We start from the raw sequence: 16,666 nt of genomic DNA, 5'->3' as shown, positions 1-16,666 counted from the left end.
TTATGAAATATTGGCCAGATGAAAAACTTGAAATTTTTTTTAATATTATCTTCTGGTTTGAAATTGTATATGTAATAAAAAGATATTCCATATCTTCTTCCTTTTTGGTTTCAATATGACATCCATTGTGGCATATATCTTTAAAACTTAGTAGATTTCTTCAGGATCTACTAGAATACAACGCATCATCAATATATAATTTTGTCCCATTTGAAAACATAATGCGAATTCTTCCAGAACCCTTTATTACATTTGCAGAGACGAATATTGTATTAACATTAATTTCAGCTAATGTTAATTGTAAGAAATATTTTTTAACATGAAAAATTATGTGATTCGTGCCACTGTCCACCAAACACATGTCATCTTCCATTTTATCAAGTTTATTTTGTATGATCTAGTGAATGAAAAGTAAAATTTAAGAATTATGAAAGATAACAAAATATCACCATACATATTATATGTAAAACTTTTAATAAAAAAAAATTACATAAGTTAATTTTTTCAAAATAACATAAACATGAAGATAATTTAATAGTATACATTTTCATCCCCAATCAAATGATCAATTTTGTCGCTAGGATCCTCAAAAAAGTCAGAAATATCAAAATCAACATCTAAAGGAGACTCATACTTAGCATTAATGGGTTTGGACAAATTCACTTCAGCATTTTTCCCTTTTCCTTTTAACGATGCCTTGTAAAGATCAATTAAGTGTTTAAGAGTACGACATATTCGAAACCAATGATCTTTTGTTCCACACTTATAACAAATATTGTCATTATTTTACACTTTGTTATTTTGTTCAGAGTTTTCTTTATTCTTTACCCATTTCTTTTGAGTATTTTCAGCACCTTTGCTTTCAAACTTTGAAGGATGATCATCAAGGATCTAACAATTTTTCCTACCACGACCCCCTTTACCACCACGACCTTGAGAAAAAGCCACATTCACTTCAGGGAATGATATTGTGCCAGTTGGACGAGATTGATGATTTTTTAACAAAAACTCATTATTTTGTTTAGCCACTAGTAAATTAAAAATTAGCTCATAATATTTCGTAAATCTATGCTCTCGATATTGTTGTTGTAAAAGTACATCTGAGGCATGAAAAGTCGAATATGTTTTTTCTAACACATCATTATCAATAATTTTTTCTCGACATAACTTCAATTGAGAGCAAATTTTAAACAAGACTAAATTATTTTCACTTACAATCTTAAAATCTTGTAATCGCAAGTGTATCCAATCATATTGAGTTTTTAAAAGAATTACCATTTTTTGGTGTTCATATCTCTCATTTAAGTTGTTCCAAAGGACTAATGAATCCTTAATAGTAAGGTACTCAATTTTCAATTCTTCGTTTAAATGATGTCGAAGGAAAATCATTGCCTTTGCGCGATCCTACAGAGATGTTTGATTTCTTTCTTCAATTGTACTTCCAAAATTCATAGCATTAAGGTGAATCTCAGTATTAAGTACTCATGACAGATAATTTCTTCCAGAAATATCAAGGGCAACAAATTCAAACTTTGTGAGGTTTGACATCATAAAGTCACTTTGAAAACAAATAAAAATTTAAAGTTAGGTAAATATTAAATGAAAATGTTATTGTTACATATATCCCAACATAAAAATATTTAAAGACATGTACTCAAGATAAGAGATATACTTAACATATAAATATAGTTTGATAAAAAACTAAAGTTATATAGATAACAAATGTTAAAAGAAACAAGATTCTTACCATAAAATAATACCAATGAAACTTGTTATACCATTAGAGACTTGATCGTGCTGATAACATATTGTAAATGAAAAAAAGAGAGGAATACAAAAACAATAAAATTGGAATTCTAAAAATTCAATAGTCTAGTTCTTCAGGAACTAGATGTTACTAATCATTTTATTATCTCATTTTGTTATAAAACATGTCCTTATATAGACAAATATATTGACATCCCAAAGGTTAACCACATAATGAACCATTATGTGGGCATACCAAAGGTTGTAACCTATTATTTAGATAGTTATCCACATAAATATACATGTTTTACAAGAATGACTATTATTATAGGTTTTTTGAAAAAAAAAAATTTAATTTTCATTTAAAAGAGTGAGCACCCGATTTCCTTACGAGAATTATAAAAAAATATGAAACAATAAAATGACCTTGATTATTTATGTTTTTAAAATATAGAAATACCTTTGCATGCTTATAAACTATTTCATTCCCCATCTCACACATTATTTCTCACCATCCTTTGAAAGGATTTCTTTAGGTTGTGTTTGGGATGTGTATCTCAAGTCACACACTTGGGTTTGTGTTTTTAATAAAACTTGGTACAATTTTGTATTAAGTTTTATAGAAATCTACATATATTAATATAAAGTTATACTAAATTTTATCCAAAATACAAACCCGACCATACAAATTTAAATTTAATGTCCTAATTCTAAGTTGTCAAACACGAGATTAAATCATTTGAAAAACTTATCTAATAACTTTCTTAATTGTCAACGTAAAATTTCTCCACTCACAGGTTGACATTGCACACATCCTTTTAGTGAGTCATAAACTTAATCATAGCATAACTTTTTCTTTACATGTTACCTTGTGCTAGTTGCGATATTTATGGGTGAAAAAAATTTAAAAAATAGAAACACACACAGAGTGCATTTCCACAACCGACAATAATATATTTTTCTCAATTTTTTATCCTTCTTGTTAGATCCTTTGTAAAAATGACTTATTTACTTTATGAATTAAATAATTATGTATTTATAATAAAAAATAGGGCAAATGACACTCACCATCACTCAAATTTGGAAAAAAGATAGAAACCTTTCATGAAGTTCTAAAAATGTTGCAAACCTCATATAAGATTTAAAAAATGTCACAAATCTCCTTGAGATTTGAAAAACAGATAGAAAAGTCTGTGTTTTTTTTTTGACAAATGTGAGACGAGATCCTTAAAATTTTTAAACCTTAGATAATGTCTTTTGAAATTTTTAAAATTTTAAGGGGAAGATGATTATCTTTTTACCAAACCTCAGAAAAGGTTAATGCCTTTTTTGTCTTAAAAAATATATTTTTTATATTTAGATTTTTCAAAATTACAAAACTATTTGCCAACTAACATTTCCATAAAAATAAAAAATATATATAACTAAAAACATTTTTATAGTTGAAAGTAAATCATTTTCATTGTCTTTCTAAATATGCCCCTCACTTTGTACCTAATTACAGATAGTGAAAAAATAATTATCTTGATATCAATTGAGCTTAAAAATTACCCCAGAAAAACCTTAAAATCAACAAGGTGTCGTGCCAGCTAGGATTCATACGTGGCGGGACATCACTTGGGCCTTCTTTTTAAATTCATTTTAAGATTTTTAATTCATAATTTTTGAATGCTAAGCATTCAGGACAGAATTTAAATAATTACCTTATTTATTTAACAAACCAAAACAAATGCCAATGTCCCAACAGAAAATTACAACGATTTGCCATCCGAAAAATAGACGGAGTACCGAAAGGCCAGTAGCTTCCATGGGAAGGTCATTCCCGTCAATTCACTGCCCGCGGTCGCGACCCCGGGGCAATTCGAAAATAAGGAGAAATCGGGGAGGGCTTTTTAGTCTTTAAGTTAATTTTAAATAGCCGTTTAATATTTTGAAAATTAATCTACTAATATAAATAAATCGGCGTCACAAAGTATATTATATGAAGGCCTAGTCGCTCGCGGAGGCTCCTGCCATCGTCGTGAGAATTTCAGGAGATTGAAGATTCGAGCGCAAGCCTCTTCGTGTCGGAATCGAAATTAGGGTTTTGATTTGTCTGTTCGTTTCAGATCTGGTCACGGCTCCAATTCTCTCCGTTTCGTACAGAAGATCGATCCGTCCGAAGAACGGTCCTTTTTGACTGAATCTGGTACTTCATTTCTTTCCGATTCTTTGAGATTCTTTTTCTGTAATCAGAGTTTGTCGCGGTTTTTGTTGTGAGATTTTGGAGTCGCAATCGATTTAAAATGCGCTTGTTCGTGTATTGAGATTGGAGTTTCTTGGATGGCAGATTTTGTGGATTGGAATCTCATTTGCGAGGAATTACTTTAATGTTTTGCTTTGAATTCGAGTTTTCTCCTCCTTGTGAGTATACTTCGTTTAGATCAGTACATTTAGGGTTTTATTTTTTTTTTGTGTTATAGTTGATTTGTGAGTATGACTTTGTTATTGTTGCGTTTATTATTTCAACACATTTTAGATTATCGTTGTATCTTTTGTTTGAAGCTTTGTTCAATAGATCTTGAAAATTGGCTCCTCAAAGGCGTTCTCAGCGCCACATGGGTGGCCAGATGCAGCAGAGCAATGCTGCAGCAACCGCTCTATACGATCACCCCAGTGGAGGGTCCCTGCATAATGCGGGGCCCGCAAGTGACGCTGGTGATGCGGTCATGGCGCGGTGGCTTCAGTCTGCGGGGTTGCAGCATCTGGCCTCTCCCTTGGCTTCAACTGGGATTGATCATCGTCTCCTTCCCAATCTCCTCATGCAGGTATTCTGTTTGACTTGGGCTCTTTTCTATAAAATCCATTTTAATCCCCCATTTTTCCATTTTGAGTTTCCTTATTTCTTATTGCCCTTTGAATGAGAATGGATTACCTCGGTGCTGTTGAAATGTGAAGTGCATGTTTGTGCCAGAATTTTAACCCAGTCGTTTGTGCAAAATTCACTATTGGTATATATGGTCATTTTGCTAATACTTTACAGCCATCTCATGGTTCCAACTAAGGTCATTTGGAATTTTGTATCACTTTTTTGTAGTGGGTGCAGTTTACTCCTTCATTTTGTAATTACTGATACGGATTTGCTAGTTTAAATATCATCAATTGATTCATTGGTTATGTCAATGTAAGCTAACGGGACTTCATTTTATGGGAAAATAATTGGGGTGCTTGTGTTGTGGTTGAAAGGGTTATGGAGCGCAATCTGCTGAGGAGAAACAGAGGCTTTTCAAATTAATGAGAAATCTCAATTTCAACGGGGAATCTGGTTCTGAGCCATACACTCCAACTGCCCAGACTTCAGGTGGGATGGGTGCATCTGATGGGTTTTATTCTTCTGAATTTAGGGGGGACTTTGGAGCTGGCCTTCTAGACCTTCATGCTATGGATGATACAGAGCTCCTGTCTGAGGTATGTTTCTCTGTAGTGCATCACATCTAACTGACTAGGAATTTTCTATGTTGACTCATTTGATGATGTTAAATTAATTTTGATCTCAATATTTTTTGCCAGCTAGTAAAGGCTTAGACTGGTAACCTGGTTTGACGAGAAATTTCTTGAATTTTTAGAAACATTTTCCCTGTTTTTTTGGTTTTTATTTATTATTATTATTTTTAAAATTTCTGGATTAGAAAAAAGTCCTACATTGTTGTTTAGTAGCTTGTTTGATATGAAAGGGAAGTGAGTGAAGGAGAAAACAAATAGTAAATGTAGCACTTTATATCTGGAATATTTTTCATAGATAGTAATCATTATTTAAAACCATTGAGTTGCTTTGGTTATCATTTATGTGCCATTGTTGACGTGTGGATGAGTCGCTTGACTCTGTTGGCCTGAGAATATCCAGAACTGAATGGGTAATCATATGAAATGTGCAAGTTGTAGCAGTTGTTGACGTGTTTATTTGGGATTTGGCATCATTCTCTTCTCCCAATTGGAAAGTCAGATTCCAAGGTCTCCTACTTCAGAAGTTAAATTCAGTTGATGAATAAAGCGGGAAGTCACTTTATCCCCTTCGATTCTGGAGTTTGCTTAGTAATCATCTCCTCTTTCCTTGTGAGCTGAAACCAATATTTGAAACTATGATGGAAAGATGGTGTATCCTATGCTTTCTCCAATATCTTTATACTTGAGCACAATACACATATTTTTTAATATCACTACCATTCTCTTCTGCTTAGTTTTGATCAATATTTTGTGAAGTTTCTGATTGAGTGCACATGCATGTTCTGAAGTTTGTAATTTCACACATGCACAGTCAAATCTAACTACACTAGTAACTTGGGATTTTAGTTAAAATAAAGGTCCAACAATTAATTATATAGATTTTTGCTTTGCTCTGTGTTAGACTTATTTTGTTGGAGAACCTGAGAAGGTTCCTAGTGCTCTTAGAAAGGGGCAAAAGATATATTCTTTTATATCAATAGGATGGATTTGTCAATTGAACAACGCTTGCTTGGGCAGTTGTGTGTAGTGTACTAGTGTGGGAGAATGAGTGGAGAGATAACTACTTTTAAATGATTCTAGAATGCAAAGCTACAACATAAACCTAATCTTTTTAGGGCCTCTCTTTTGGTTAAATATTTGGGCACAATTTTATATGAAAACATGAGAGACAAGAAATATATAAAACATATGCTTGATTAGTCCTTTTTGGGGAACTGTTTTGTGGATTGTATCATATGCTTGATTAATCGTTTTTGCGGAACTGTTTTGTGGATTGTATCCTGCAAAAAAAACCTGTAATTTAAAAATCTATGAATTTGGTTGCAATCCAAAGGCTTCAACCTTTTCTCTTTTCATTTGTTGTGTTTCACCCCTCCTCCTCTCCCTCATGGCCACAGAGTACCAGCTGCTGCTGACTGCTGTCACATCTATCTAACTGTTGCCATTGGCTGCTGGCTGCCCAGAAAATGGAAGAAGGTGTAGAAGAAAAAGTTTTTGGATTATCTAAACACATTCTCTGTTCTCATTTTAGGAACGAACCCAAATTTTAAACACATTCTTGAGTACTATATGCACAATACAACTTATTGCTTTCAGTTTGAAACCAGGAATGCGGATACAAATTTTTTGGATCCTTAAACTAAATGTTCTTAATCTTTCACTCTTTAGTGCCTTGTCATTTGTTGTATAATTACATAGAAATTATTTTCTACCAGAATTTATTGAACTTCATGTTGAAGTAAATTTACAGTATAAATTTATTAGTTGTTTTAGCTGGTTCAATAGTTTCATTGTTTTTGCATCTTATTTTGAATTATTTGCTGTTCCTTTTTGCTTAGAATAAACTTTAAATGTCGTAATTTCCTGGGACCTGAATAATGACAAATGTTCATTCCCTTTTCAGCATGTTATCTCTGAGCCCTTTGAGCCATCACCTTTCATGCCTGGTGGTACAAAAGTGCTTGACAATGACTTCAATGTGCTGCTGGGCAGGCAGCAAAGAGGGCAAACAGATGCAGATGCTTCAGTTGGATTGCCTACAAACGACAAAGAGATCATTGCAAAGGAAAACAATGTGGCCAAGATAAAAGTTGTGGTATGGTGGTTTTATCATATTTGGCTCTCTCTCTCTCTCTCTCACACACACACACACACACACACACTTGCACATGCACACACTGGCTTTTTATTGGAGGACACTATAATAATTATTGATATTTTTGCTGGGTGCAATGCACAAAATAAAAGCTAGAAAAGATGTCATCAAAGAAATGAGGATATTTTAATTTAAGCAAATAGTGAATTTTTTTTAACTTGTAGTTTTTAAGGCTAGAAACAGTATCCTGGGATGCTTTGGATTTTTCTTGCTACACTTATTTTTTTATGTAAAAAAAATTCTGAAGAAAATTTGTATAATCCTCTGTATTAGGTGATGTATGATGCACTGTGATTCTGTGCAACATCCGAATAGAAAAATTCTTTTTATTTATTTATTTATTTTGAAATGTTACTTGTTTTCACTCATTACAATTAGGGTAAAATGTGTCATTTGGAAGCCCCTTTGAAATTGAGGTTGATTAAATATTGTTGTTGGAGGAGATGTCTTTACTAATTTGTACTTTCATATGGTTTTTGATTGTTGTGTTTGTTTCTGGCCTTTGCTTTAGGCATTTTCTGATAAAGTTAATGTTTCAAGCAGATGCCTGTTGTCGTTTATTGCTTTGTTCCTGTTGTCTATTTGATCCTTATGCAGCTGTTGCATGTTTTGCAAGCAAGTGATAATTTTCATTCTGTTTTCCCGAAAATACTTAAAATGACCTTATTATGTTGTGCATTCAGGTACGTAAAAGACCTTTAAACAAGAAAGAGCTTTCCCGGAAGGAAGAGGACATTGTGACTGTATGCGACAATGCTTATTTAACTGTTCATGAACCTAAACTAAAGGTTTGGATATTTATTCACTGTCATAAAGGCAGTAGTGGTGCATTGCATTAATTAAATCCTTTTCATATTAATATGATCAGAATATTGGATTGATACTGGTTGATAGTGGGTTCTATATTGCTTTTCTTTGCTACATCTGGATGAGGGAACTAACTTTTGGTTCATCTGGAAGGTGGACTTGACTGCATATGTGGAGAAGCATGAATTCTGTTTTGATGCAGTGTTGGATGAGCATGTCACTAATGATGAGGTAGAGATTCTATGTTTGCAGATAGAAGTTTAACTAATAGAAGCTTAACTACCGTATATGTTGCTTCTGTGTCAAGCTTACCTTATATATGTTTATGACTGGCTTGCAGCCTCAAGATCTATCAGTTGATTTATTCCTTTTAGTCTTTGATTTTTAAGATTAATGTTTTGATTTCTCTATTTGCTTATTTTGGCTAGGTCTATCGTGTTACTGTAGAGCCAATTATTCCTACTATTTTTCAGAGAACAAAAGCTACATGTTTTGCTTATGGTCAGACAGGTTTGTAGAGATTCTGATCTCCTTCTCTATCTTGCTTCCTGTCTACATATGGACAGGTTATTTAGACCTTGCAAACTTATGTATTTTGAAAAATATAAATCTGCTGTCAAGAATAAAGGATTCATCTGAAAAGGCATTTGAGTTTTTCCCCCACTTTTGTGTTTTTTTTAAGTATTTTTTGTATCTAGAAAATTGTCTAAATAAATGTGTAAATTGTGCATTTTTTCCCCTTGTCCACCAGTATGTAATGTAATGAAAAATGTTTTTAATTATTTCTTTTGTCTGCATGATTTTCATGTGGTGGGCCTGTTTATAGCAATGAAACACACTGTTGTCCTTTTTCTCAAATTTTCATCAATCTTCTCTTTGAAGTAACATCTTTTATTTTATTATTTTTATTTTATGCTCTTTTGATGAGTATGGATAAGTATAATATAAAAAAAAAAAATGTACTTGGGTGCAGCCCATTTGTTTTAGGGTTCTCTATATTAGCATCTACCTTTTATCAGCACTTCATCTGTTGACTGTCCAGAACTTTTTTGTATTTTATGCTCAGTTTTAGCAGTTCACCATTGTTCAAATAAATAAATAAACGTAACCATTCAAATAAAAGCAATGTACATTTTTTCAGTAAAATCATGGGCAACCAGTCTGTTCTCAGAACTTGACCTCTGTTCTCATGTAACCAAAGTGATCTCATCCTCTCATCTAATGGGTTAACTACTTACCTCGATCTTTCATGTATGGGTTCATTTCTTATTCAATTTTTTCTTTCATTGCAGCCCCTATTCATGTTGATATCTTCATCTATGTTGATTATCTTGATTCTATGGACATGTTTTCTTGACTGCTGGGTATTTTTGACTGCAAAGCATTGCTGGGAGGTGGCGTGATGAATGTGTTACAAGATAAATTATTAAATATTTCTATGCTGCTAGAATTGATATTGAGAGTGGTTATGAAGGGATGGATGTAAATCCAAAATGTGAAATGTGGGAATGCATTCGATTCTTATGGTTATTAGAAGAGAAATTGGGAATTTGTTTTGAACTGTACCATTTGAAGGTTAAGGGACTCTTGTGTAGTTCTGTTTGTGATCCCTTGTTTTTTGGCAGTTTTGCAGCTTTGCTTTTGCTGCCTGCCCATTATTGAGCTTGAGCAGATTCTGTGTCATTACGTGGATAACTGAAATTGTAATATTGTAATTTCAGGTAGTGGTAAGACATTCACCATGCAACCATTACCCCTTAGGGCTTCTGAAGACCTTGTAAGGCTATTGCATCAGCCTATGTACCGTAATCAAAGATTTAAATTGTGGCTTAGTTACTTTGAGATTTATGGTGGAAAACTCTTTGATCTTCTCAGTGATAGAAAGTGAGTATATTTATGTCTTGATTCTTGAAAATGTTGATGTCTGTATATTATTAAAGAGCATAGTTATTATGATTTCATCAGAAAATTTCTGAACTGATTTGCTTTTTTAACAATTGGAAATATATTCAATAGTCTTTATTTCACCAAGTGTGTCTAAAATAGTATTCAGTTCTATGTTTCTTGTAAAATTGAGACGAGAGGGTGTTTATCCCTATTATGTCCAATTGTGTTTGTTGGTGGTAGATTGGTTTTGCTGTTTTTTTTTGCCCCTGCCCCCTCCCTTCATTGTTTTAAAACCTTGGACCAGTGACCAACCTGGCAAAGCTACTGGGTTGGTTTATCTGGTAGGACCAGTTGGCCAAACTGCTGATAAATATATGTATTCCTATATATAAACTAATAATAATGTAATGATTTTATTAAAATTCAAACTAATATTAAATAATAGTGATACTATTTAATTCAATTTAAATTTGTTTAAGAGCATAAGACTATCAAATTCATATATACTAAATCAGAGAAAGAGAGGATAATAATTTTTTATCATAATAATTTAGAATTTGATTAATTTTTACATACTTTATATATGCAGGTATGAGGTTTGTACCTAAACAAGTCTAAAATAAATGTCTATATATATATTGTTCAATTGTAAAAACAAAAGTGGCTGGTAGTCATTGCTGCTCCTTCCTGTGCAGTTGAGGACCTGGGTTCAAGTCTTCCCCCATTGGACATATAACATTGTCTAATTTATGAAAGAATTAGAGGTGCCAGGTGACTGGCTCAACCCTGGCAGCCCATTGGGTCTGGCTGGGTTGCCTGGGTATGGCTGGGTTGACTCCGGCTCGTTGAATTTATGGATTCATGCCATCACCCAGACCGCTAAAGGAACCAGTTTCAGTCGTCCCTTCACCGGTCCGACCTGGTCAAAACTGCCCAGTCTGGGTTTAAAAACTACGATTCCCTCCTTTTTCCTTTTTTTTTTTTGGGGTGTTCATCAAGTGGATCAGCTTTTGTTTATGGTTGCATGTTCCATCCAACATTGTGTAATGTCATGTTACCTGGAGTCCTTAGCTCTTACTGCAACATACCTATAGATCTTAGAATCATGATGTTTATGATAATATACTGGTCCAGATTCACATATCTATAAATTTGTATATTTATATGCATACATGTGAATTCTTCATTAGTGCACAAATCCTCATTGATTGTTTGTACCCTTTACAGGAAGCTCTGTATGAGAGAAGATGGACGGCAGCAGGTTTGCATCGTTGGACTGCAAGAATTTGAAGTGTCAGATGTACAAATTGTTAAAGAATTTATTGAGAGGGGAAATGCAGCAAGAAGTACAGGCTCCACTGGTGCCAATGAAGAATCTTCGAGGTCACATGCTATTTTACAACTTGCAATTAAGAAGCACAATGAGATAAAAGACTCCAAGAGAAACAATGATGGGAATGAGTCCAAAGGTGGAAAGGTTGTGGGGAAAATTTCCTTTATTGATCTTGCAGGTAGTGAAAGAGGTGCTGATACGGCTGATAATGATCGGCAAGCACGGTATTTATTAATATTCCAGTATTATTATTATTATTTTGTTCGCCTCTTGTTTTGTTCATTCCTAGGATTGCAAATGAGGTGGTTGATTGTCTCCATAATTTTTAAAGCTTTCCCTCCTGCGAGTTGTCCTTTAGCTTCTGACATCAAGAAGATTGATGTTCATTTTCATTCATAAGCCTTTTTAATGTTGCTTGTTTTCGTGTTTAAATATTTAAATTTTATATCAGTATTAGTTGTGCACTCAGAATGAACATGTTGTATAAAACAAATAATATCTTATGAAAGACACAGTGGTATGATAAAATCTTCAATTTGAAAAAGTATTAATTGGAGGTGCGGTTATATGAGGATGGCAGCTAGAAAATTAAGAACTGGAGGGAGTAGTAAATTTTGCATTTTTGAAACATTAAAAATGAAAAATGTCACTGCACAGGGTCTCCATGCCATATTAGGATTTGGGAAGGGCATGATTTATTGAACCTTACCTCCACATTTGGAGAGGCTTTACCCTGACCTGTATTTGTGAGTTGCTGTGACTTGTAGGTTTTGATTTAACAACCTTTCATTTTTAAGACATACATTTACAAGTTTGTCATTTACTTTTTAAATAATTTGTTAGCAGTACAAGGAAACACTTTATGTCCTTTGTCAACTTTAAATGTAAAGCAACCCCAAGGCAGCTCTTCGCCTACCAATTTAGACTTGATGGACATAGATATGGAGAAAGACAAAAATGGGTAATACATACAAGTTTGCAGCACATATGATCCATACTTCTATACTATTGTAGAAAGACAATGTTTTTTTTCCTTCCCATTTTGCATATCCAGTAATAGTCTCCATAGAAAACTAGCCCTCCCACGTGCTAAAGTTGCTGCTATCTTTTTCTTAAGAGTTCAAATTAAAATTTATTTTGTTATCATGTACTAGGATTGCTAGCACTTTTTCTTAGGGAGTTTAAAATATATTTAAATACTATTCTAGTAAAGAGTATTTTGTATGTTGAGTTCTCAGATAATGTCATGTTATCGTCCTTGGGCAAAGAGGAGAGAAAATGCCTTACTGCATTAAGTGGCCTATTTAACCTGGAAATTAAACAATGGATGAAACGTACGCAGGATGGTATGGCTACATTAAATGACCTATTTGACCTGGAAATTAAACAATGGCTGAAAAGAACACAGGATGTATATGAGGTTGTAGTTTTAATTAGAAATCCTCTTTTTGACAGTATGCATGTGTTGTTATTGCCACTTCTACAATTTTCATTAAGAATTTGTCTATGAACTTGAGTAAATTGATTAGCCATTAGGTGTCCATGCCACAAAATCATGAGCAAGTTAGAGTCTGGGTTACTGGGAAAGTTTTGCTGAGTTTGTATGCTGACAGGTTCAAAATAGCGTTGCTTGGATGTTAGCTGGGATAGGAGGGTTGGCATTGGTGCAGAGTTTACCCTTCAACAATAGCAATGCTATAGCTCTATATTTATGTCCCAGCAAAGGTGGGATGGTGGCAGTCAAAAAATGCCTTAGGTTGAATCAATTTGAGGCCACCTTTACTTCTTATTTTTTCTTTTTATTTTATTTATGGGGTGGACTTCTTGTCTTCTTTCATTGTAACTTTGTTTATCTAATATAACATCTTTTATTATCAAAAAAATGAAGCCCTGATCCATTCCATGTTGGTCTTTTTTGAGTAGCTCAATTTGAGCTTATGGTTTTAGGTTGTTGGGTTGAGCTGAGAGCTACTTTGCATAATTATGTTATTCATTTTCCAAAGCTCCTACTGCTGTGTTCATTGATAGGACAGCAACGCATCTTAGAGTGCATTACAAAATCAGAGACCAATTAATGGTGACTTGATGTGCTTGGTTTTGTTTATTATGACTGAAAAGAGGGGTGGGGATGGGAAGTAGTCGGTTTTAAGTTGTTCAAAAGTCTACTTTTACCAGCCATGCATGGTGTTTTTTTCTGATATCAAATATGCCGCCAACAGTATTTCCGATAGACACCTTTATTTCATCTCACCATCATTTGTGCAGCAGCCATCTAGATACATTTTTTGTCTCTTCATCCTTTGTGCAGCAGTCAGAAGCTGCATGTTAGCATGCCTAAGATATATTTTTTTCACTAAGATTTATGTAGTATTGCAATTCAAAATATAGATTGTTTGGCTCATTGCAGGATTGAGGGAGCAGAAATTAACAAGAGTCTTTTGGCTCTTAAGGAGTGCATTCGTGCTCTTGACAATGACCAGATCCATATTCCATTTCGCGGCAGCAAACTCACGGAAGTCCTCCGTGACTCTTTTGTTGGCAACTCGAGGACCGTCATGATCTCTTGCATTTCCCCAAATGCTGGTTCATGCGAACATACACTCAATACTTTGAGATATGCTGATCGGTATGATTATTCAACTAACGAGTTACAAGAATGTGTATGTTTTTGGTTATGTTGTTCAATTTTATTCCATTTTTTATTTAAAAATTGAATAATTTATTGAGCAGGGTAAAAAGTCTATCCAAAAGTGGAAATCCAAAAAAGGACCAGGTTGTAAATTCACTAGCAGCTGCTACCAAGGAATCTTCATCATCATCATCATTGCCAGTTTCTGTTGACACAGATGATGTCTATGAGCAGCACCAAGAAGTGAAGGTTACAGATGCAGGTAGAAGGGTTATTGAGAAAGAAAACTTTTCTTATAATTCTACTGCTGATTTTGACAAGCAGCCCTCAAGTTTTTCATTAAATTACCCCTTGAATGGACGGGAAGAAAGCGGGATGGCTTCTGGTTCAATGGATAGGGAGAAAGTTGAAATGAAAAACACATTTGGTGGTTCTACTAGTCAAAAACTGTACTCTTCATATTCCCAAAGTACTGTTGATGCAGAAGAGAGAGTGCAAAAGGTTTCACCACCTCGTAGAAAAGTTTCTAGAGAGGAAAAAACAGAGAAGCTGGGAAATTGGCTGAAAAAAGATAGCGTTGGTTCTGATCAATCCAAACAGCATAATGTGAACAATTCAACAACAAATAATGCTGGATTTAGGCAATATGAGCCTGAACCTCCTCGTGATGGGAATATCAATGCAATACTAGAGGTTGGTTATGTATGTGGCGTTTGATCTCTTACTCTCTTTGAAAAAAAGAAAAAAGAAAAAAGTGAATTAAATACTTCTTTCATTCTTTTGGGGACATTGTAGGAGGAAGAGGCCTTGATTGCTGCTCATAGAAAAGAAATTGAAGATACAATGGAGATTGTCCGAGAAGTAAGTGAAGCTTCTGCACATGCACACATACTCTGCTTTCCTTTCTTGAAGTAGTGTTTCTGTTGCTTTGGCATTTGAATTACTACTTGCTAGCAAAGTGTGTCAGTCATAAGTTATTTATGATGGTTCTGGCAGGCTGCCTGAGGAAATAGAATTATGACTTATTGTTTTCAATTTAAAATGTTCTTTTTGTTGCATGTAAATATGTTCTTTAGGAGGACTGCAGCACATGTCAGTCCTCATTGGCCCATTTCCTCTCCCCACCCCCCCCCCCCACCCCCCAAAAAAAATTTTTAAACAGAAGTGACCAGAAGTTCATTAAATTCATAAGTTGAATTGTCATTAGTCAGGATGGGGTGTTGAGCCATTTTAGTTGCTAAGAATAGCATTTTCCCATAACTACTACTACACAAAAGAATGACCAGTTTCAATATGCACGGTCGCTTGTAGTGTTGCTCCATTTTACATGGTTTGTGCCTTTTGGTGCCTGTCATAACCAGAAATTTTATTAATTAAGATGACATTTTAGCTTGCCATCGGTAGTTGTAGCACATGAATCATTTCATCCATGTGATACTGGTAATTGGACAGCATAGTTTTGCTGTCACTACTGAAGAAGAGGTTGATTATAACATCCAGTGATTATAAACTTGTGCAGATTTTGCTTACAGCTTCATTTCTCTAATTAATTAGTTTTTTCTTTTAAAAAAATGACAATTGAATTTTCTTAAAATCTGTGCTTTGGATTCCAGGAAATGAAGCTGTTGGCAGAAGTGGACCAACCAGGCAGCCTCATTGACAATTATGTGACACAGTTGAGCTTTGTGCTCTCACGGAAGGCCGCAGGTCTGGTCAGCCTTCAGGCTCGGCTAGCCAGGTTCCAGCATCGGCTAAAAGAACAGGAGATACTTAGTCGGAAGAGGGTACCGCGTTAACCTGTCGCACTTCTTCACTCTCTTTTTTAACAAGATCACCATTTCCTGTCTTGTAATTTCATGTTTCTCTCATGTATCCCGTCACAAACAAGGGTTTCAGTAATGTATGCTACTCTACCCTTTTCTATACAGATGCATATTTGAACCGGATGTGATTTTTGCGAGTTTTAACTAATTTTTGGTCTTTCTAAGCAGGGAGCATTGTTAAAACGTATGTAAAAGACATTTTGGTGTAAAGCACAATTATGTGTGGAGGATGATGATGACACTGCAGCTGGGTTCTGCGAAAACAAAATGCAGTGAGAAACGATCACCTTTGTTGTTAGTATGGTTTGTCCTGTAAACTGTATTGGTCAGGATGAGCCTTTGTGTTGCCAGGGTTTTCTGGGTTTGTGGACTACGCTGTTTCCCGAGCCTGGCTGGAAAATGATTTCAGATGATTTCCATTTTGGAAAGGAAAAAAATGAAGTACATATTTCCATTGTTCTGTTGATTTTTACGACTATGATAAAATAATTTGGAGAAGTGGTGGATAATTTTTAGTAACATAGTTTCTAAATCGTCTGAGTACTTATTTCATCATTGAGCTAGCTGTGTAGCTCGTGGCATGTTCAGTTGTTAGAAAAATGTATTGTTTTTAATATTTGTACTCTTTTTTGTTTTTGAAATAACTATATTGTATAGGTGAATTTTTCTATAATTTTATATTAAAAATAGAAATAACACAATGGGCACAAAGTAATTACTGCAATTACTCAAAGAAAACTATATTTTTTTAAAATTAGCTTTTTAATACTAAAGAGGGTTGAGAGTGTTGAATTTAGGGCAAG

General features: G+C 34.2%; 1 protein-coding gene across 4 annotated transcripts; it reads left to right on the top strand.

Moving 5' to 3' along the window:
- The first annotated feature begins 3,685 nt into the window (after positions 1-3,685).
- On the top strand, positions 3,686-16,395 carry LOC131150305 (kinesin-like protein KIN-13A). 4 transcript variants are annotated; one of them, XM_058100939.1, is made up of 15 exons: positions 3,686-3,934; positions 4,076-4,149; positions 4,291-4,553; positions 4,972-5,193; positions 7,133-7,324; positions 8,068-8,172; positions 8,345-8,422; positions 8,620-8,701; positions 9,913-10,075; positions 11,306-11,635; positions 13,819-14,037; positions 14,142-14,733; positions 14,836-14,901; positions 15,654-15,824; positions 16,032-16,395. In XM_058100939.1, the coding sequence occupies exons 3-15, from the start codon at positions 4,344-4,346 to the stop codon at positions 16,053-16,055; spliced, it is 2,454 nt and encodes an 817-aa protein (XP_057956922.1). In that variant the 5' UTR covers positions 3,686-3,934; positions 4,076-4,149; positions 4,291-4,343; the 3' UTR covers positions 16,056-16,395. The 4 variants fall into 4 exon arrangements, with proteins under 4 accessions (XP_057956922.1, XP_057956925.1, XP_057956921.1 ...); XM_058100938.1 differs by having other exon boundaries at positions 3,714-3,934; positions 4,304-4,553; XM_058100942.1 differs by having other exon boundaries at positions 3,694-3,934; positions 15,654-16,395.
- The last annotated feature ends 271 nt before the right edge of the window (positions 16,396-16,666 follow it).

This window comes from Malania oleifera, chromosome 3 (assembly GCF_029873635.1).
Source record: "Malania oleifera isolate guangnan ecotype guangnan chromosome 3, ASM2987363v1, whole genome shotgun sequence".
NCBI classification, from domain to species: Eukaryota; Viridiplantae; Streptophyta; class Magnoliopsida; order Santalales; family Ximeniaceae; genus Malania; species Malania oleifera.
This window is presented reverse-complemented; position numbering and strand designations above follow the sequence as displayed.